General features: G+C 51.8%; 2 protein-coding genes across 4 annotated transcripts in view; both read right to left on the reverse strand.

Annotated features, from left to right (window-relative positions):
- Positions 1–12831, reverse strand: part of MEX3B (mex-3 RNA binding family member B) — a 32167-nt gene extending 19336 nt beyond the window's left edge. The window contains exon 1 of the mRNA XM_016135342.2: positions 12730–12831. The gene's annotated coding sequence lies outside the window, so the exon portion shown is untranslated. The remainder of the gene's footprint in view (positions 1–12729) is intronic.
- Positions 12747–18917, reverse strand: part of EFL1 (elongation factor like GTPase 1) — a 72115-nt gene continuing 65944 nt past the window's right edge. Inside the window, exons 20-22 of one of the 3 annotated variants that reach the window (XM_016135338.2) lie at positions 16551–16735; positions 15094–15160; positions 12747–12854 (exon numbers count right to left, since the gene is read on the reverse strand). In XM_016135338.2, the coding sequence (XP_015990824.2) occupies positions 15139–15160; positions 16551–16735 (207 nt within the window). In that variant the 3' untranslated portion in view covers positions 12747–12854; positions 15094–15138. Of the gene's footprint in view, positions 12855–14998; positions 15161–15572; positions 16736–18917 lie in introns of those variants that run through there. The other 2 variants (XM_036231868.1, XM_016135340.2) reach the window with 2 other exon arrangements.

The following is an 18917-nucleotide window of genomic DNA, read 5'->3' on the forward strand; positions in this document are numbered from 1 at the left end:
TCGCTATGGACCAGACACTTTTAGTTCTAAGGTTCACATATAGCCTTTTCTTTTCAAAAGAATAAAAAGGTCAGCCACAATTCAAAGTCAACTTTGTTTCTATAAAAAAGAAAACACTAGTACTTAAAAAGAAAAAACCAGAGCCCAAATGGGGACATTTAAATATGAGATGCTACACAAATATGCATATGCTCATACAAACAGAGTGGTTTAGGTTTATGTTGTTCTCTTCCTTCACTGACTGTCACTGAACACCCACCAAAAGCCACGCTGCGGAGAGTGGAGCCAAGTCAACACCGGTCATACCTCCCCGATTATGGCAGACAACTGTTAACACAGGGGACGGATCACAGAGCTGCTTACGGTCGCAGTTCGTAGCTGCAAAAGGTGTCCAGCTACGCATTCCCATTCCCAGGCCTCCGGGAGGTGGGAGGCGGGAGGCGCCCCTCCACTGCCCCAGACAGAGCCGGGGGATAGAGGGGCGGCCTAATGGAGCCGGTGCCCAAGGATGCATGGGGAGGGCTTCAAACAGGGGGACCGCGGGGAAGGCATGGTGTCCTGTGCCCCTCGAGGGGGTGCCTGCTCCAGGCAGACACGAGGAAGTGTCTCCTCGAGGGCGAGGCAGCCACGTTGTGCGTGAAAGGCCTGGGTTCGAGGCCTGCTCTGCTCAGCACCTTAACGCCCCTGAGTCTCTCTAAACAAGAATGACCACACCTACCCAAAGGAGTGATGCAGAGACAGATGGAAACATGCTCGTCCAGCTGGGAAGAAACGTGGCCAGCCACTGGGTCACCCACTGGGTCACCCATGGGAGGGGCATTTACTTTTCTTCCTGACAACAAAGAACTGAGGACAGGACCACGAACAGCCAAGAGCAGGAATGCACAGAAGAGGAGAGCGCGCCGCGTCGCGCCACACGGTGAGAGAGCGAGTGCGCACGTGCGCTCCCCTACACCCCGCAGGTCCTCACCCTCGCTGCTGTTCCGCGTGGCTCTCAGGGCACCCGAAGGACACGGGGCAGAGCCGTTCCATCTGCCGGCTGTGTGTCTGCCCCCTTGCTGACAATCATCCCTCATGGGTAACGACGAAGCCACCATTCACTAATTAGCACCTCCGGAAAACATCTGTTTTTCTTCTTTCTGGTGGATATTTGGAAATAGAAATCACTGAGTAGCTAAACTGATCATGTGTGTCTTGGCGGGGTGGGGAGTGGGCGAGCAGGGAGGCAGCCAAGGGCAGCGGTATTTCAGATCTCCCTGCCACCCGTGTCTCACCGCCTGCCCCAAGGCCACCCGTGTAGGGCGGTTACAGTGGCCAGGAGCCGCTGACAGGTCGGGGTGGGAGATGGCAGGGGACAAATGCCGACACGTCCGTGCTGTAAGATTTCTTTGGTGGTAGCGTGAAGGATGACAGAGGGGTCTGGGAGCCTTCAAGCACCCATGGTGGGGGTTCAAGGGGCTGGTGATGGGGCAGGAGGGGGCTGAGGGGGACCCAAGGTAGATGAAGGTGGAGACAAGCCCTTGAGGTGAGGCAAAAATGGAGGAGAGGGCAGGGATTGGGGGAGAGGGTAAGAGGGTTGAGTGAAGGGGTGTCTGTGGCACTAGGAGCCAAGCAGAAACTCCAGGTGTGGTCTTTCCAGCCCCCTATACAGACTGCATTTGTCACAGGTCCTGCTGCTCCGAGCCCTTTCTTCTCTCCAGCCCAGGCCTCCCATAGCTCCGTGTGTCCCTAAGGACGTTTCACATGGACTGGCTGCCTGGCCAGGGCCCTTGTTCAGCCAGCAAGGCCAGTTGTCAGCGGCAAGGCAGAACCACAGAGATCAGCCGACAGTCTCGAGAGAGAACAAAGCTGGAGGCATCGCAGCTCCTGATTTCAAACTATACTACAAAACGATAGTAATCGAAGCGGTATCATCACACTGGCAGAAAAGGACACGCAGACCAACAGAACAGAATCCAGAACCCAGAAACGAGCCCACGCACACAAGGCTGATTCCTGCTTGACGACGAAGCCAGTGATACTCAGTGGAGACAGGATAGCCTCTATGACAAATGTTGCTGGGAGAACTGGATATTCATATGCAAAAAAAAAAGAGAAAAAGAGAAACTGGGCCCATGTCCCTCTGACTGGGCTCCTGGGCAACAGGAGCCCTCCAGCCCAGACAAGCCCGGGGCGAGTGGGAGCCCTCCCCTTCCTCCTCCCACCCAGCAGGGCAGCACTACGCATCACAGAAGACAACTCCTCCAGCCCACGAGTAAATCCTCCTGTCCCATGTGCAGGGGGAAAAAGTACATGATGCTTTATGAAGTGGATCCTCAAGTTACATTTTTTTTTTTTTAATCCATCACTTCAGACACTAGTTTTGTTCCTCCAGGTGCAAAAAAAAAAAAAAAAAAAAAAAGCTGGAGTCACTGGAATCATTGCTAAGGCTAGTCCTCGATCCTGGAGTACTGAACCCCAGAATGAGGCCAGAATCACCCTGAGAATGGGAAACGTGCTGAGGCTGCTGTCACTGTCCTCAGTGTTAGCCTCTGACCAGAAAAGCTGGATTTACCTGGAAGCTGATGAAATTAAGCTGCAGGGCCCCCAGCCTGCTCAGGCCCTTCTCAAGGCTCTGCATGCATGTTGAATTTGCAAAATTCAGGTTTGTTGTCCTAAAGAGGACCCTCAAATATGAGCTCCAGACCCTATGAAACCTGGATTCACCTCCACTGACTAGCAACAACTTAGAGGGAGTTCAATCTCAGAAGGAGAAGCTCCCAAAGCATCATCTCCGAAGTCCCCTCTGGAGTGACTCATGTTGGGACAGGGCACAGAAGACACTGCCCAGATGGACAGGGCTATGGAGACAAAGAGGCTTTCCCAGAGCAGCTGTCATCCCTGGTGCCTGTCACCTGAGTACCCGATTTATAAATGCATCCAGACAGCTTCCCTCTCTGCTTAACTGGGGGAGAGCTTTCCCATCCTCACTGACTTTCCAGACTCCGAATCCCATCGGGATAACCCATGTCCATAGACGGCATCCTCCCATCCAATCCGGTCTCTCAGACCAAGGAAAGACGGCCAGGGGCCAGGGTGGCGGCAGTGGGGGTGGGAATACGTTAGAGGAAGACGTGTCTAAAACTCTGGAGGCTGGAGATCACCACACGTCATGGACACCGGAACTAATTCGATGAGACAGATACTGGTCCAAAAATAAGCCTGAAAACCTTACAAGATCGAGCACAACTGCGTATCCCTGAAAGCTCATGCTCTTGAGGTTTGTTTGTATACATGTAGGAACCAACGCTTAAGGTGAGAGATGCAAACTGCCAAAGATGGAACGCCCAGGGCTGTTCAGAGGGCCCCGCCCCCCGCCTCCTGTCATCTGACCAGCTCCCCAGGTGCTCCCTCCAGCTAAAGGCCCCTGTGGAAGCTCCAATCAGTCCCCCGGGAAGCCAGGCTCCTCACACGGTTCTCAGAGCTGCTTGCCAGACCCCAGCTATGCGGTTGTTGGTGGGAAGGGCTGAATTCTTTCCAGCCTCATGATGGAATTTAAAGAAAATAATGCAAGACCTTCGCAGACAACTGCACATTCACCACCACAAATGGTAGCATCACAAAGACAAATATGTAACATTTCAGAATTTGGGAAAACAGCCCAGGAGTGACCCATGCTAAGAATGGGAGCAGTCTGGCTGATACATGGCCATCCTGTGATCCAGCAGAGGAAAAAAAAAACCCAAACTTTCTAATTACCCAGCCACAATACCGTATTTTGATGTAAAAGAGAGGAAAGAGCTAAAGTCTCTTCTAGTCACAGACATGCCAAGGAGCCAAGCGAAAGCTCTCTGCCCAGACCACGGCTGGGCCCACGCTGGCCACTGGCCCCGGCCGCCCAGCTCATGCTCCTCAGATGAACCTCCAGAAGCCGACAGCCCCGCCCCTGCCCTCCCCCCAACCCCCCATTTTGCAGCGGCAGCGCAGCGATTTCCTCCTCAAAGCTCTGTTATCCTCTTTGGTGTCCTTCCTCACACACATCTGTTGGGGCGGGAGGACCTGGGGCCAGGGAGCTCAAGGAGCGGCCCCTGACTCAGTAATAAGCCAGTCGGAGCTCATCCGCTGAGCCCTGCTGGTCGGGCCTCCCATTCCTCCTTCCGTCTGTGTTTTCCTGAAGCTCCTTTACCTGCTCCATCTCGTCTGAATAGCCATGAGGTAGGCCAAGATCTCCTCTGCTATTGGGCTGTGGCAGTAGCACAGTCAAGATTCAGTCATGAGTCAGGACGCAACTAATATTCCTTCTCGAGAATCTGCCGTAAGCCTCAGCACACAGTTTGGCGTGAATGGACACTTGCTTCCCTAGAACGGCACTCCTGCGTGGGAAGCCCATCGCTGTGTCTCCGCGTCCCTTGGAACCCCTGCGCTGCAGGGGCTGGAACCTAAGAGGACTTGAGCACGATTATCATTATTCAGTCCCATTGCTGGCAAAGCACTGGTGAAAAGTGCGCTCGTACGGCTGCAGCCATGATCGTCAATACTCTTTTGGAAAAGCAACAAAGCAGAACCCGTCTGACTAACCACATTCGGTGTCCACTGTACTGGAGGGACAGGACCCTGCATGAGGAGGGAGGGTGTGATGTCTGGGTGCTGGCTTTGCAACCCTGCGGCAGGGAGAAGGCAGGGTCTTCCAATACAGGATCCATTGTGCCTTCGTATGTGCGACCCAGCCCCACCTCAGAGCAGCTTCCTCCGCAGCACTGGGGTCCGGCTGGGGCGCTGTGGGGCTGGGGTGCTGCACTCCTCAGCCCAATAGCTTGGATCAAGGACAGGACACAGCCCTGTCGAAGCCCTGGGCTGGTGGGAATCAGGCCCCAGGCCCTGGACAGATGGGCCTAGCTGTGCTCAGAGCTGTGCCCTTCCCAGAGACTCTTCGTTTGCTTCCAAGCCAGGCTGTCACTGACCTGGCCACGGCTGGTCCCAGAGATGAGAGGTGTTGACATGGGCAGGTGGGGAGAGGTGACGGGCGGAGGTTCCTTGTCAGTGGAACATCCCTTCCAGAGCTGGAGTGCTCGCCGCCGCCCCTGCTGGGGCTCTCTGCAGTCAGGTCTTGACCTCCGGAAGCACAGCAAGCGCTGAGAGCACTTCTCTTCCTTGTCCCTTGGCCTACGCCACCTCTTTATCTTGGTGGAAGCAGCATGCCGATCATCCCGCCACTCACGCATTGCCACATTTCAGCACGGGAAGCCCCTGAAACCCTCACTGCCCTGCAGCGCCCACCTCACAACTGTCAGAAACCAGTGTCTAGTAAGGGCCTGGTGTGGGACAGGGACTCTGTAGTATTCAGTTTTCTCCTTTTCCTTATTTTCATCTTAACAAATTAGAGGGGGACACCTCTGTGTGGTCTTCATTTTATATGATAAGGCCCTCCTCGTTTGGGCTCCGCCCTCCCTCATATTTCTCTTATAGGGACACAAATGCTGGACCTGGCCACATGGCCACAGTTTCCAGCTTGCGAGTCACCCAGGGAGGGCAGGGCAGTGTGGCTGGGCTCCCCCATAAGGAGGCAGAGAGTGGGATCCATAGGCTTGGCTGGGGCTGCGGCTGCGCACAGGCTCTTCATTAGAAGCTGGAGGTTTGGGGCTATGAGCTGGTGTCACCACACTGAGGACTCGAGAGGCAGGGACCTAGACAATGGGAAGCCCAGCAAGGCTCTTAGACTGAAGAGGAAGTACTTCCACAGAGGAGACCAGAAGAAATCCTCTCAGGGGGAAGAATAATAGCTGCTATTAAATTGAAATAAGAGTATTACAAGGCGGAACCTTAAACCATTGTTTTCCCCTTGTTAAATCTAGTGCCAAACCCAGTGGCCTCAGGTCACACAGCTTTCTCCAGCAGGGATACCGCAGCACCGCGGGCTCCAGGACTTGGGAAGAAAGGAGGGCACTGTGTACAGGAGACTGCTCCGGGCAGGAAGAGGAAATGGAGATCCTATTGTTCCCCCCGGTGCACCATGAAGGAAGAGAGGCAGGGAAGTGATGCGTCAGACACACAGTGACACTTCCCTGTCCAGCGCCAACCCCAGGATGTGGCGGGGGTGGGGCGCGCCTGTGCCCTGCCTCTGGACAAGGACTCTGGGAAGGGACTTCCTTGCAGTGAGCCCTTCACTGCAACAGGACATGCTGCAACCACACAGTGAGAATGAGACCCGGTGGGTGAGATCTAGGGAAGGCCTGAGTTAAGGCCCCCGGCCTTCCTCGGCTGGAGAAACCAGACAGCCCTGAGTGGAGCCCCAGGGGTCAGCCGTGGTGAGAGCTGAGGTGATGCCACCGTAAAGGCCACAGGGTCAGGTAGAGGCCGTGTGGAGCCTCGAAAGGCACCATGAAGAGCTGAGGTAGGAGCAGGTCAACAAAGGCAAACCGTGAGGCTCCAAGCCGACAAACTCCGATTTAGTGTTCGTACCAGGAGGCTGGCCTGCGGAGCAGGGTCCCTCCTCCTCCTCCTCTGCGTGCCTCTCCCGTGCCCCCTCCACGGCAGCCGCCTGGCCCTCTTCCGGCCATGGTCCTCCCAGCCACAGGGCCTTTGCACACCCCTTCTCTCCGCCTCCAAATCAGCTTCCCAGCTCAGTCTCTTTCCTCTCTTCCATACTTCATTTCATGACTTTTGTCATTTTACCTGGTTGCAATTTCATGTTTCTCCTTGCACCTCTTTGACTAACAACTGCTTTCCCAAGATTACAGATCCGCAGGAAAAGGACCGTGTCCGTTTTCACTCATGATTTCACGCCCAGCACCCAACACAGACGCGGACAAATGACAGACCCTCAGTCAGCATTTGCTGAGTGACTGGATAAGCAAAAAAGGCTCAATGAATGAATGACCTGTCATAGTTTCCCTATCTGACAACAACTGCTCCCCACTTTCAGAAGATAAAACTAAGGCAAGAAGTCAGCTGTCCAGCATAGAAGTCCAGGGGAGGCAGGACCGCAGGGGTGCAGGCCCACCCTCATTGAAGGAGTGGGCCTGTCCCCAGGCCACACTTGCTTTTTCCTTTACCTCAAAGTCGGAACGTTATTTTATTTTTCAAACAAGGAACCCGAGGATTTGTGGGGTATTTTGGTTTTGGTTTTCATTATGAAAATTTTCAGCATACAAGAAAAGTAAGGAGTGTAATATCCTTCAGAGAGAAAATATTTTAAAATAAATTATGGACTTTATGACAATGTAATGTCAAATACTTCCATTTGCATCTCTATAAAACAAAGATGCTTCCCTAACTTAACCAAGATACCGTATTCACACCTAACTAAATGAACTGTAATTTCTTATTATCATCAAACACTTGGGCATTTTCAGATTGCCCTGGTGGCCTCCAAAATGTTTTCTACACTCGGCTTCCTGGGTCCAGGATCCAATTAAAGTCCTCACACAGGGCAGCATGTTTTGAAAACCATCTCACAGTGTCTAATTCAGACCATACGCTTACCCATGTGGGACACAGGCCCGGACGTCTCCCATGTGCATTTCGGCAACCTCAGCCCCTTCCCAGCACTGCCTGGCACTGGACAGCATGCGGGTTCAGGGCTAGACGGCTGCAGAGCCCAGATCTGTGCAGACGGGGCTTGGCGGGCCGTGCAGAGCCAAGGCAGCCACAGGGACAAGGGCGGCCACACCACGGAGGAGCAGGGCAATGAGCCACCGGCCAATTTTCCTTTTCCAAGCACCGCCAGGCCTGCCTGGGAAATCGTGGCACCACTCCTGCCGGCACGGCCCGCAGGCAGGTCCAGGGGTACAGCTGTGAGGTGAACCCCTGAAGTCACCCACTCAGGGAACAAAGCACTTTCTCCAGTTCTCGGTCCTAGTGCAGCGAGCCTGCAGGCCGGCCAGAGAGGCTGCACACAGGCACTGTCCCCAGCATGTTCGGGGGTAGAGCTGGGGGAGTCTGCGCAGGACTGGGCTGTGCCGGTGAGGTGTTTTAATCTTAATGAGAACTTTGTGGTTTTCACATTGTCCCGGGACAACAGAACTTTGGTCCGCAGCCCCCCAAGTGTGTGGCTGCTAACTGTCCTGCAGGTGAACCTCTCAGTTCCAAGTCATACCTCTTCCCCGGGCAACTGAGGGTGCGCAGCTCGCCCCTGCCCCCTCCTTTGGCTTTCACGGCCCACAGTGAGGGAGATGCTGGGAGGTTTGGCCCAGATGGAGGTTCCCCCAACCTTCCCCCATGACAGTGGGGTTTGACAGAGTGACACACACAGGACACTTCTCAGTCCCTCTGTCCACTCCAGAAAAGCTGGGGGTGGACTGCACATATCCAAACTGCCTGCCACAGACCCACTCGCAGGGTGAGTGCAGATGTGGCCATTCACAAGCCGCGCTCACTACTCTGCCCTCCAGTGCGGCCTGCGCCCTGGTGCCATCCGGCCTATCCCCCAACACCCTCCATGCAACCAGGCCAAGCTGCCAGTACCAGCTGGGGAGCAGTGGCGCTCAGATGGGGTGGGGAAGCTGCCTCACCCCATTCAGGTTTGGATTCTTATTTGCTATGGGGCCCACCCTGGGAGCTGCAGGATGTGTAACAGCATCCCCAGCCTCTACCTGCAAGGTGCCAGGAGTGTCACCAGACATCGCCAAATCTCCCCTTGGGGTTCAAACCATCCCCAGCTGAGAACCCCTGTTCTATGTCTTAAACAAGATACTTGTTTAAAAAACCAGGTGAGTCCCAGGCACCGCAGTGGTGTTGGGACGGCGCCCTGTTCTCCTGCGGGACGCAGGCGCGCAGCGACAGCCCGGCCAAGTCTGGCCCTTCCTGTGCCTCCATGCGCGCTGGGGAGGCTGCCAGCGCATGCGCATGGCCCACGGGAGACACGCCGCCCTGGGAGCGGGACTGGGGCACTCTCCTCCTGCCAGCGACCCGCGCCACATCCCCACTCCTCCGTTCGCCCTCTGCTCTCACACCCAGGCCTCAACTGTCAGCTCCTGAGCGTGGCCTCACGCCAGACGGCTTCTCCGGCCACAGCTGGAGCAGCCAAGAGCTGCACAGTCTGACAATACATTTTCCCACTTGGCGAAAGGTGAGGGGCTCTAAAGGCAATAACCACAGGAGGAGAAGTGCAAGGCCAGGCTATGTATGGCTGGGCCCCCGAAACCATCGGGATTCCAGCATTCATGCCGCCAGCCAGTCTGGTCACGGCCATGACGTGAAGCACCAGGAGAGCCGAGCCCAGCTGATGACAGGTAGGGTCAGGCACCTGACATGGCTGTGAGGGCCGTCCGTGGTGGAAGAACATGACCAGACATCCCCGGTCTCTGACTTATTTACACATGCCAACGCGTGTGCGACGCTGAACAAGTTCCCGGCCCAACTGTCCCTTGGTCCTCCACCTATCAGAAGGGGCTACCTGGGAGTTACGGTGATGTTTGATGGAGGGAATACTCATAAAGTACCTAGAAATGAAGTCTGGCGCATGGTGCAAGCTCAAAAAACATAGTTTCGTAGCTTGTCTTCATATTCCAGTATGTCTTGGGTTTCTGTCGTCAAATAAAGATCTTTCAGCTCTCTGATGGCTGTAAAACACACTGGTTTAATTACGCAGCTCCTCGCTGATGGGCGCCGGGCCCTCCCTCAGGGGCCGCTGTCCGCAGCCACGCTGGGCACCTGTGCATGTGTGACGTCTGGAGCAGAGTTCCACAAGGCTGTCTTGGCTACAGCGTATGAGCAGCTGACATGTTGACATACTGCACACTGGGCAGGGCCACTGCTCACCGCTGCTCCCCTGTGCCGGGCTCAACAAAGAACGCCCACGTCCTCCCGAGCTCTCTTCCACCACGCCAGTCAGCGAGTCTCAGGCTGCTGCCACCCCAGACTGACTCGGTGGGGATTCAGTCACTGCTACCAAGATATTCTAACAGCAGTGGGGGTCTCCGTAGGAGGAGCTCTGGGTACGACAAGGAGACAGACCGAACTATTTGTAGGGCATTAGGAGAAAACTCCTGGGAGAGAAACACTACAGGAAGGCGGTGGCAAACGCAGTCGGTTGAGTAACAGACGGAGTAATAGTCTGAGTAAGCGAGTGACAGCCATTTGAATCCATCCCAGACTAGGCCTTGGGGGTACCTCCCTAGTCTTATGGAGAGCAGAGTGTCAGGGAGCCGATTCACTCAAAACTCCAAGGAACCCCGAGACACAAGGGCCCACTGCTTAGAGACCTTTCTGAAGTAACACGGAGAGGAAGGAACCAAAAACAAAATCCCATCTCCGCAGCTCTGGCAGGAGCATGGCTTCATGAACAGTGAGCAGCTGGCAGGGGACCAGAGTGCAGGTAATGAAGTGACGGCTATAGAGGAGAGTGGGCCCTGGTGCCCCACGGGGCAGTGCCCACGGGAAGATCTGATCTTGACCCTATGAGAGATGCCCGGGGAACCTCCCACAGCCGTATTGGGAGGGCGGAGCAGCTGGAGGTCCTGCATGAGCAAGGCTGGTAGCAGAGCGGTCCCTTCAGGCTGGGTGAACTCAGGTGACCTCAGTCAGGCTACGTACACATAAGAAATATTAACCTTTTCTGGGGAACAGAATTAGGGTTCAAAGAGTGCGGCCTGGGGAGCGTCTGACTTGAGGACACGGTCGCCTTCTTCAGAGAAACATCTGACCAGTAAGCACTACTTTTTCTGTATCAGACACCATTCCAAGTGCTAAATCTTCTTTATTCTGAAAGATCGAGGAGGTAATGGTGGCAATTTAAAAACACTTCAAAGCCTCTGAAAATAGCCAAATGAATTGGCCTCTAATTGCCATTCTCGAAAGTGAAGTTGTTTTTATAAAAGAAAATATCTTTGCAAAGGGTAGCATGTAAAATGAAGTGTGTATTTTCAATGATCTTATGTGAAATGCATAATAGAAAAATCTCCTAGCTCTGATTTTTCTGGACACTCTCAAATAAATAAATAAATAAATATTTAAAAAAGATAAAAGAAGGGGAGTAACCATTTATAACTAGACATCTCCTAAGGTCATTTTTTTTTTTAAATCAGGACAAATAAAGAAACATCTCACTCTGATGCCCAACGGCCCTGTGCAGTTTGGTCCACTCCTCCCCCCTTAAAGGACACTTAACAGCTCCCCAGATCTCTGTGCTGCTCCCCCCTTCCTTGCTCCCACTGGGTCTATGCTAAGGCAATCAATCACTTGTTCCTCCACCCATCACTGTTCTGTCCGGAATGAATGCGATATGGATGTTGTTTCAACTTAAATAAACTTTTTGCTTCCTCCTTTGACCTTTAGTCTCCAATCCTAAAATGACAGTGTACACATTTAAAAACACTTAAGAATTTCTATATCTACTTTAAGGTGGAAGAAACTTAATTATCCAATGAGGCTTTGCAGATTTTACTTAAAATTACACCCAAGATGAACAGTATGCATCGTCATGTGTGTATCATGAAGCCATTAATAAAAATCTCAAGACATAAAAACTGTAATTTTAAATAAATGTCAACCAAAATCACCAAAATCTCTACGAGTGGTTCTAACACTTGAATGTGCATTAGCATCACGCGGACGGCTTGCTGAGACAGCTTGTGGGGGCGAGCCCAGTCTGATTCAGGAGATCGAATGGGGCAGAGAATTTGCGTTTCCCACAAGCTTCCAGGTGATGTGGATGCTGCTAGTCTGGGGACCACACTCTGAGAACCACTGCTCTAAAACATGTTCATTCCACGAAGACTTCTCTCTCATGAAAGAGTATGGCATTCCAGAAGCCCTGGAATGACAGCCAGGAGACCTGTGTTCTCGACGTCCCTCTCTACCTGAGAGAATGTACACTCTCAGCCTATTCCCTGCCTTGGCACCAGGATTACTGAGCATCTACATGTGCGGGCACAGAGAGTATACGCAATCGTTACCTTCATGCAGCTTTCGGGTAAGTCAATGGGGCAGGGCTGTGCGTGCACCACTGGCACACTTACCAGAGCATTCTGGCGCACGAAAGACATACACTGTCATGGGCCTCAAAAAACATAAGCTCATTTGTCTGGCAATGAGGAAGGCAACATCCTAAAAGAAATGGCACTGGACACTGGCTTTGAGATGGAAAAGATGTGGGACGGGTGTGGGGACGACGGGGACATTTTGGGGCAGGAGGGTGGCATGATGCAAGATGCGGCATGTCAGGACTCTTCGTTGCTTGTACTCTAAACTCGAACTGACTTCGACGACAACAAAAAAGGAGGCAACGTACTGCCTCACGTAACTGACAAGGGAGGGGGAGCTCTGGTTTAAGGAACAGAATTCAGATGCTCGAAACTTCAGAAACCGGTCTCCTCGCTGGCCAGCTCTGCACGCACGCACTAGCTCGATCCTCTGGCAGGTGGAGCCACGTGGAGATGAGGGCGGCACAGCAGCCCCAGGTTTGTTTTACCAGCAGAGCTACCCTAATCAAAGACACTGCCCTTTCATCAAAAGCCCGGCAGCTGACTCTCAGTGGACCCTCTTGGGTCACATGCCTGTTCCAAACAGGCAGAGGGACTTGACACACTGTCCCAGCCTGGATCATACGCAGGTGTGGGAAGGTCAAACCCGCTCAAACCTCATGGACTGAGTAGAGATGGGGCGGTTTTCCAGAAGAAAGGCAGGGTGCTCTTTCCCAGAGGGTCCTGGGCAGAACACACTCACAACCAGCATAGATTTAACAGCCCCAACGCTGGGCTTCAACAGGTAACCATCACCGCAGAAGCTAAATAACAAAACATCCCTACCTACCTCTCAGGTCCTTTGCCAATGGCCTCGGTACGACTTGGCTTCGGTTGTAGGCTGGTCTAGGGCAGTGCCCTCCCAGGTCCTGTCCCCTCTGCCTATAGCTTCTCTTCTTTATGGCAGCAGGAATCCTGCAGGGGGAACCATTCGGCTCAGGGGGTAGGGTGGTAACTGCAGTGGTGGACCCTCTAGACCAGGTCTCCATTGGACATGTGGTCTCCCAGTGTCTCATCAGGGAGGGTCAGCTCAGCCCCTGTGCAGCTTTCTCCTACAGCCTAGGGGTCCACTGCTACTTCCCTATAAGGCTCTGGGCCCTCCCTGTCCCTGTGAGCTACTGGCCAGAGCTGGAGCCACCGCTGGTCATCGAGTTCCTCCTGCTGTGCCCGATTCCACTGAGCGCCTGGCTGTAGGCGCTGTCCCCGGGGAGCAGCACTAGCCCTCGCCACCTCAGCACCAACTGTTCTGCTCCTTGAGAAGGAGCAGGGACAGCCCACCAGCCTGAGGAATAGAGCAGGTGGAGGGCTGACTGAGCAAGCATGGGCTCCAGCAGTGAGGGCAGCAGGTCTGTGCAGGGACAGCTGTGTTTGGTGGATGTGGCTGTGTAAAAAGGGCTTTAACATTGGGCATTAAAGCTGTTTTCTTCAGAGAAATGACAAAATCTGGGACAGCAGAATTAGAGCTGTTACACCTTTTGCCATAAACCCAAGTCAGACAAAATCACTTTAGCCAAACCCAAAGCCCTGGCAGAGATATGCAAATCCCCAGGCTGACAAAGTCAATCCAGACTACAATGCTCCAGCCCAGGGAGGCCCAGGTGAGCAGGGGAGGGGCCTGTGGGGTGGAGTACAATTGCTGGCCCTCAGGGAATTTCTCAGGAACCCCAGGAGGTCCAGAGCAAGGCAACAGTGGGGGAAGTAACTCATCTCCATTGCTCAAGATCAAGTCTTTGGCTTGCCAGCTCTGGGCCAGCAGTGTTTCAAGTCGGGAGGCCCTGGCCTCCTCATTTCGGCCCTCCAGAGAGCCCCACCTTCTGCTCTGCCCCACACACCTTCCTGCAAGACTTCTGAAGGAGCCACACTTCCTCCTTAAAGCCTGCTGCCCACGGCTAGGCTTGAGACATGCAGGGCAGATACGCCCCAGGGTTAGACAGTGTCCCACTCCCCATTACTAAGTCTCTAGAAGATGCTCCCTGGGCCACAGGTTCCACATCTGGAGGCCCAGGATCACAGGAAACCCTCAGCCCTCCGACGTTCCCTGTGTGTGTTTGGGTTCACATTAATAATCTTCTGTTTTTAGAATCGAACTTTTAAAAATGTTCTTTGCCTTAAAACAAAAGGATTAGTTTAACTGCTTCACAATGGAACCCTTCTAATTCTGATTTAATAATCCATTCACCTGAAGGGCTCTGAGCCTTATTTAGTTATGAGACAGAAGAGAAGGGACTTTTCAAACCCAATTCCCTAGTCTCAGTTCCAAGTGCACAGGTCAACCTAATTTCTGAAATCAATTATTTTCCTAAAGTTACCAGCCATAAATCTGAGCCAGTATAATGATTTTCAGTCTTGGACAGCGGGAGCTTACCTAAGTCTGAGGCACAGAACATAAACATCATAAACATAACGAGGCCTAAGTCCTCACCTCTGCAGAGTGAAGATTAAGCTTCTGATGACTTCTCTGACCCTACCACAAGCCAGGCGGCAACGTCTGAAATCTTGTGTGCACTTGGAGCAGGGCTAATCGAAGGGGTATGAGTAAACGGGAAACGGAACCTGGACTGTGAACTTGGATTTCCTCATCTCCATTTCATACCACGTGTGTAAGAATCAAACAATTCTCTCCCTCTCCATCCCTCTTTTCCTCTGTGTACTACCTACCCATCCACCCATCTACCTATATACCTACCTCTGCGTATCACACATGGTCATAGAGGGTCATTATAGGAACTCTCCTGAGGTCTGTGGACACTCTGACCCAGCCAGGTAACAGCCCCCCACCACGCCTGTGCTCTGTGCTGGCCGGGAAAAGGAATTGTGTTGTTGTTGCCTATGCCTGTCCCTGAGGACAGCTGCCTCTGGCCCTTGATGCAATGAGTCCTCCGGGAGGGGCATCCTGGTTTTGTGGCTTCCTCACTGCCCAAGGCCTGCCTATCAGTGACTATAAGAAGCCCCACATGTAAGAACAGAAAGCCTCCCATCCCACCCATCCCACACTGGAACTGAGAATTTCTGCGCTCACTTCCACTGAATTCGACACTGAGGTCAGGGCATGGCACTGGGACAGAGGGAAGACAGTTGTACTAGGCTGTCACACACGGATGGGTTTCAGTGACTGGCTCCCATCACAAATTACACGACAGGGTAGGTTACTCACATGGCAGATTAGCTATATCCCTTGGCCTGCCTCCTCGTGGTCATTTTACTGCTCATTATTCTCTCTCCTAAACATGGAGAAGGAAGAGAGGCAATCTATCAACTTGACATGTCACTTCCCCCACACAAGCACATCTGGCAGGGCCCAGCAGAACTGTAAAAAGAGTTCCAACTCTTTCTGGGCTCTGCCTCTTTTCTCCATAAAGCGTAGAGTCTAAGAATACTTTTTATAGCACATCTGGCAGTTTGAATGACGTTATTTACAAAATGTGATAAATTGATGTGCTAAATTTTCCTATGTTATCAAAGCTTTCATATAGAGCAATACATGGTATCAATACTAATTCAGATGTCAAAATTAATTTAGACTTATACAGACAGTGAGTTCTCTAGCCACACTTTTCCTAGAGTCTGGGTCAATTAGATTTGACCAGATACCCAGGGCTCTAAAGATTAAAGATAAAATGTCTACAACTAGTATTAAGAATGACCTAGTTTATTTTATTTTATTTTTTAAAAATCATTAAAAGCATTTCAAAAACAAGGTCCGGTCTGATAATTTTATGAGTTCTGAAAAAAAAAATCCTTTTTTAAATGGCTATAAAAATGATTAGCGTAACATCAAAAATGACGAAATCTATTTTTGACTAAATTGCATATGTTCCTTATGTGAGCTCTCCCTGAATGACGCAACTGAGGTTTCAAAAAAAGACGTACAATACAGGCAATAACCTCATCGCATTAGTGAACATCCCTTGAGTAAGGAAGGCTAAGAGGAAATAGCAAAGAAAATTATAAAAAAAAAAAATTTAAAGCTAAATGTATTGGGCAAAACTTCCATTAACACTTATTCAAACACGAGTGATGCAATTCATGAGTGTAAACACAGAAGGTTTAAAGGCTAACAACTGAGCATTACGTTGATTTGCTTGACAAATAAACCGTAAGATGAATCAGCTATTAAGAATGACTTGGCTGAACTAACTGGAAGGTAGCTGGTCTCGAGCATGTGGCGTCTCCAAACAATGTTGAATGCTGTGATTCAATGATAAACTATGAAACACTTTTAAGTGGAGGACAAAAGCAGAAGTGTGACACTGTGATGACAGGCAGAGGCGCGGCTGCTCCCCCCTACAGGGTCTGCACGTCGCACCCCCACCCCTGCGCTGCACAGGTGCCCCCTCCATGGCACACATCTCACTGCTGGGGTTACGCACAGGGTGGCAGGTAGTGAGTCACCACTGCGGTACTTAATGATAACACTCTGCGCTGCACCAGAACCAATTAAAAGCTGCTCAGGAACCATGTTCTCCAAAGTCCCTTTTCAAGTGCTTGCATGGCTTGACTTTATTGAAAGTGAACGCACACAGATAATGCAGCATAAAGTCTTCCAGGATCGAACCCTGGGGGATCCTTCTTAATTTATTAGAAAGAAAAGAATCTGCCAAGAGTAGTTACTTATTTTTGCTGAGGGTTCTCTGCTTTTCTGCGTGCTCCACAATCTTTTCTTCCACGTAGAGACCCTTCCGCTTTCGTACCGCATTCATGTACTTCCTGGCCTGGTTCTCAGAATCGGCCTTTTCCCCAAAGTGTAGGTATTCTTCCTCGGTGGTTGGCACCCAGAACGGGTCGCTGGGAATGATCTTGTAAGAGAAGGTGACAGAATATGCTACATTAGGTATGTGTATTTTCATTTCAAATGCCAACTCATGCAGTCTTAGGTAAGGAATAAAAGTTGAGCAATGAGAGGATAAGCTTAGAGAAACAACAATAAACCAAAAGGATCAAAACAGGAGGCTGGGACAAATGGAAGCCACCCCAACACAACCTGTAACATCTGTTATCCTTTACCGCACAGAGCCATTACCTACCACTAAGGAACAAAGAAAACGGCTAATTTTGAATAATATAAAAGCTCTCCTTCTCAGTAGGCTACATTGGGATTCCGTGTCTTTTCATTAATTTTGCCTTTGTCCCCAGCGAAGATCAACACGTTAGGTTCGTTCTCGATTACTCTGAGCTTTTGCTCCACAATTCAGTATAGCACCTGGTGACAAGACCAAGAGGCCCACGTGGCCCTACCAGGGGCAGAAACAGCAGCCTCCTGCCCCCTTTTCTCTGGGCCTACGCCTGGTTACTCTGACGGGAAGAGATACACATGTGGAAAAAAGCGTGCCGAGGAGAGTTTCTATCTGAGGTTACTCTTATGAGAAGGGAGAAAGGCAAGGGCTTGGGCAAGGGAAAGCAGCCGAGAAAGGGAGCCAGACTAGGCAGACGGGCTTAGCCCCGAGATAACGGGTAGTCAAGTAAAGGTGTCCCAGGAGATGTTGAACTTGGGCACAGTTTCCTGAGGTCCACGGCCAAGCAACTGACTTCTAGGACAGGACAGAAGACTGCATATGCTGAAGAGTGGCCCCCATCCTGCTGTGGGAGGGACACCCCTCGATTGTTTTCTTGAGAGAGAGAAAGTGCCATGAGCCTAACGGACACTCCCAGCCTCTCTGTCCTCACCGCGGTTCCCCACAAGAGTCTGACCTCTTCTCCCTCCCCTTCCACTGGAAACAGGCTGCCCACAGGAAGCACAGAGTCTGCTCCAGCCTCTGCCACTCTGCTGAAGGGGTAGATGGACCGAGACCCTCCTCACACAAGGGTCATCTGGGAGCTTCCGCATAACCCTTGTCATCTGCAGGCGCACCTGTGGCCAAGGGGTTCCACTTGCCAATGTGACCCAGCAGGTAGGTGGTGTGTGCATTCACCTGGAGTGAGGCCACCTCTGGATTCCCCCACCCCAGCTCCTATGCCCTCTGCTCCCGCTGTGGGCCTTTGCTGTGGCTTTGCCACAGGAAGATACAAACGACTGTTTTTCTTGGAGGGCAGGCATCCTTAGTGTCTGCCTGATAAACGTATGTTATGCATGAACTGCCGCATACCTGCCTTGATTACAGAAAGCTCGGCTTATTACTAAAATGGGCATTTTCTCCTCTTCTTCCTGAGTACCTGACACTCGTACAAAGCAGATAGAGAGACTGGAGGCCCTTCAGAAAAAGATGACGAGGCACCAGAACAGTGGGTGCTCCTGCTGATCCAGACATTCCCACCCCCTGCTGAGTTGACACCAAGGTGCTGAGGGGCTGGAAGGAGCCTGGAGGAAGGACAAGGGCAGGCGCAGGCAGGTATTTGGGGGCTGTGGGGCACCTCGGGGCCCTCTTTTTTCCCTACCACGCAGTCACAGTCAGATTTTCATGGGGAACCCTGGTGAGGAAGGAGGAGCTGGGAGTGCTCATTAGCCTCATGGACGTTTCTCTCCCCTGAGAGAGAAGAAAGAGAATGAGCATTTATTTACCAGGACAGTTGTCCTCGAAGACTGTCTAAACTACAAGAACTACAAGAAACTAGTTTTAAGCTGGTTACTGGCAACATCCCTTAACCAGCTAGATGATAAACTCACCGTAGAACATAAAGAAGCTACACTTTCTTAGCATGTCTGATGAATAAATTTCTAGTCCTGTAATAAGGTGACAAATTTTAGAGAGAGAAATAAATGAGGTGCTACTTGAAAAATACCAGACTCAGACTCAGACTGGTCAACTGAAAACCAAAATCCTTGTTTCAAAAATATAAGACCCAAGAGTTTCAAAAAAGATCCAATTTTGTCTGGGCCTCCAGAATACAGGTCCAGAATTTGCTCCATTTCCCAAGACTCCAGCACTCTCTCCACACTCAGCTCCACCGCCCTAGGCTCCCCTGAAACCAGCTGGAGACCAGCTCGAGACCACCCTCCCAGTGGTCCTCTGGCCCCCACAGGTGCTGTTTTCACCTCGCAGC

This window comes from Rousettus aegyptiacus, unplaced genomic scaffold (assembly GCF_014176215.1).
Source record: "Rousettus aegyptiacus isolate mRouAeg1 unplaced genomic scaffold, mRouAeg1.p scaffold_m13_p_14, whole genome shotgun sequence".
Classification (NCBI taxonomy): Eukaryota; Metazoa; Chordata; class Mammalia; order Chiroptera; family Pteropodidae; genus Rousettus; species Rousettus aegyptiacus.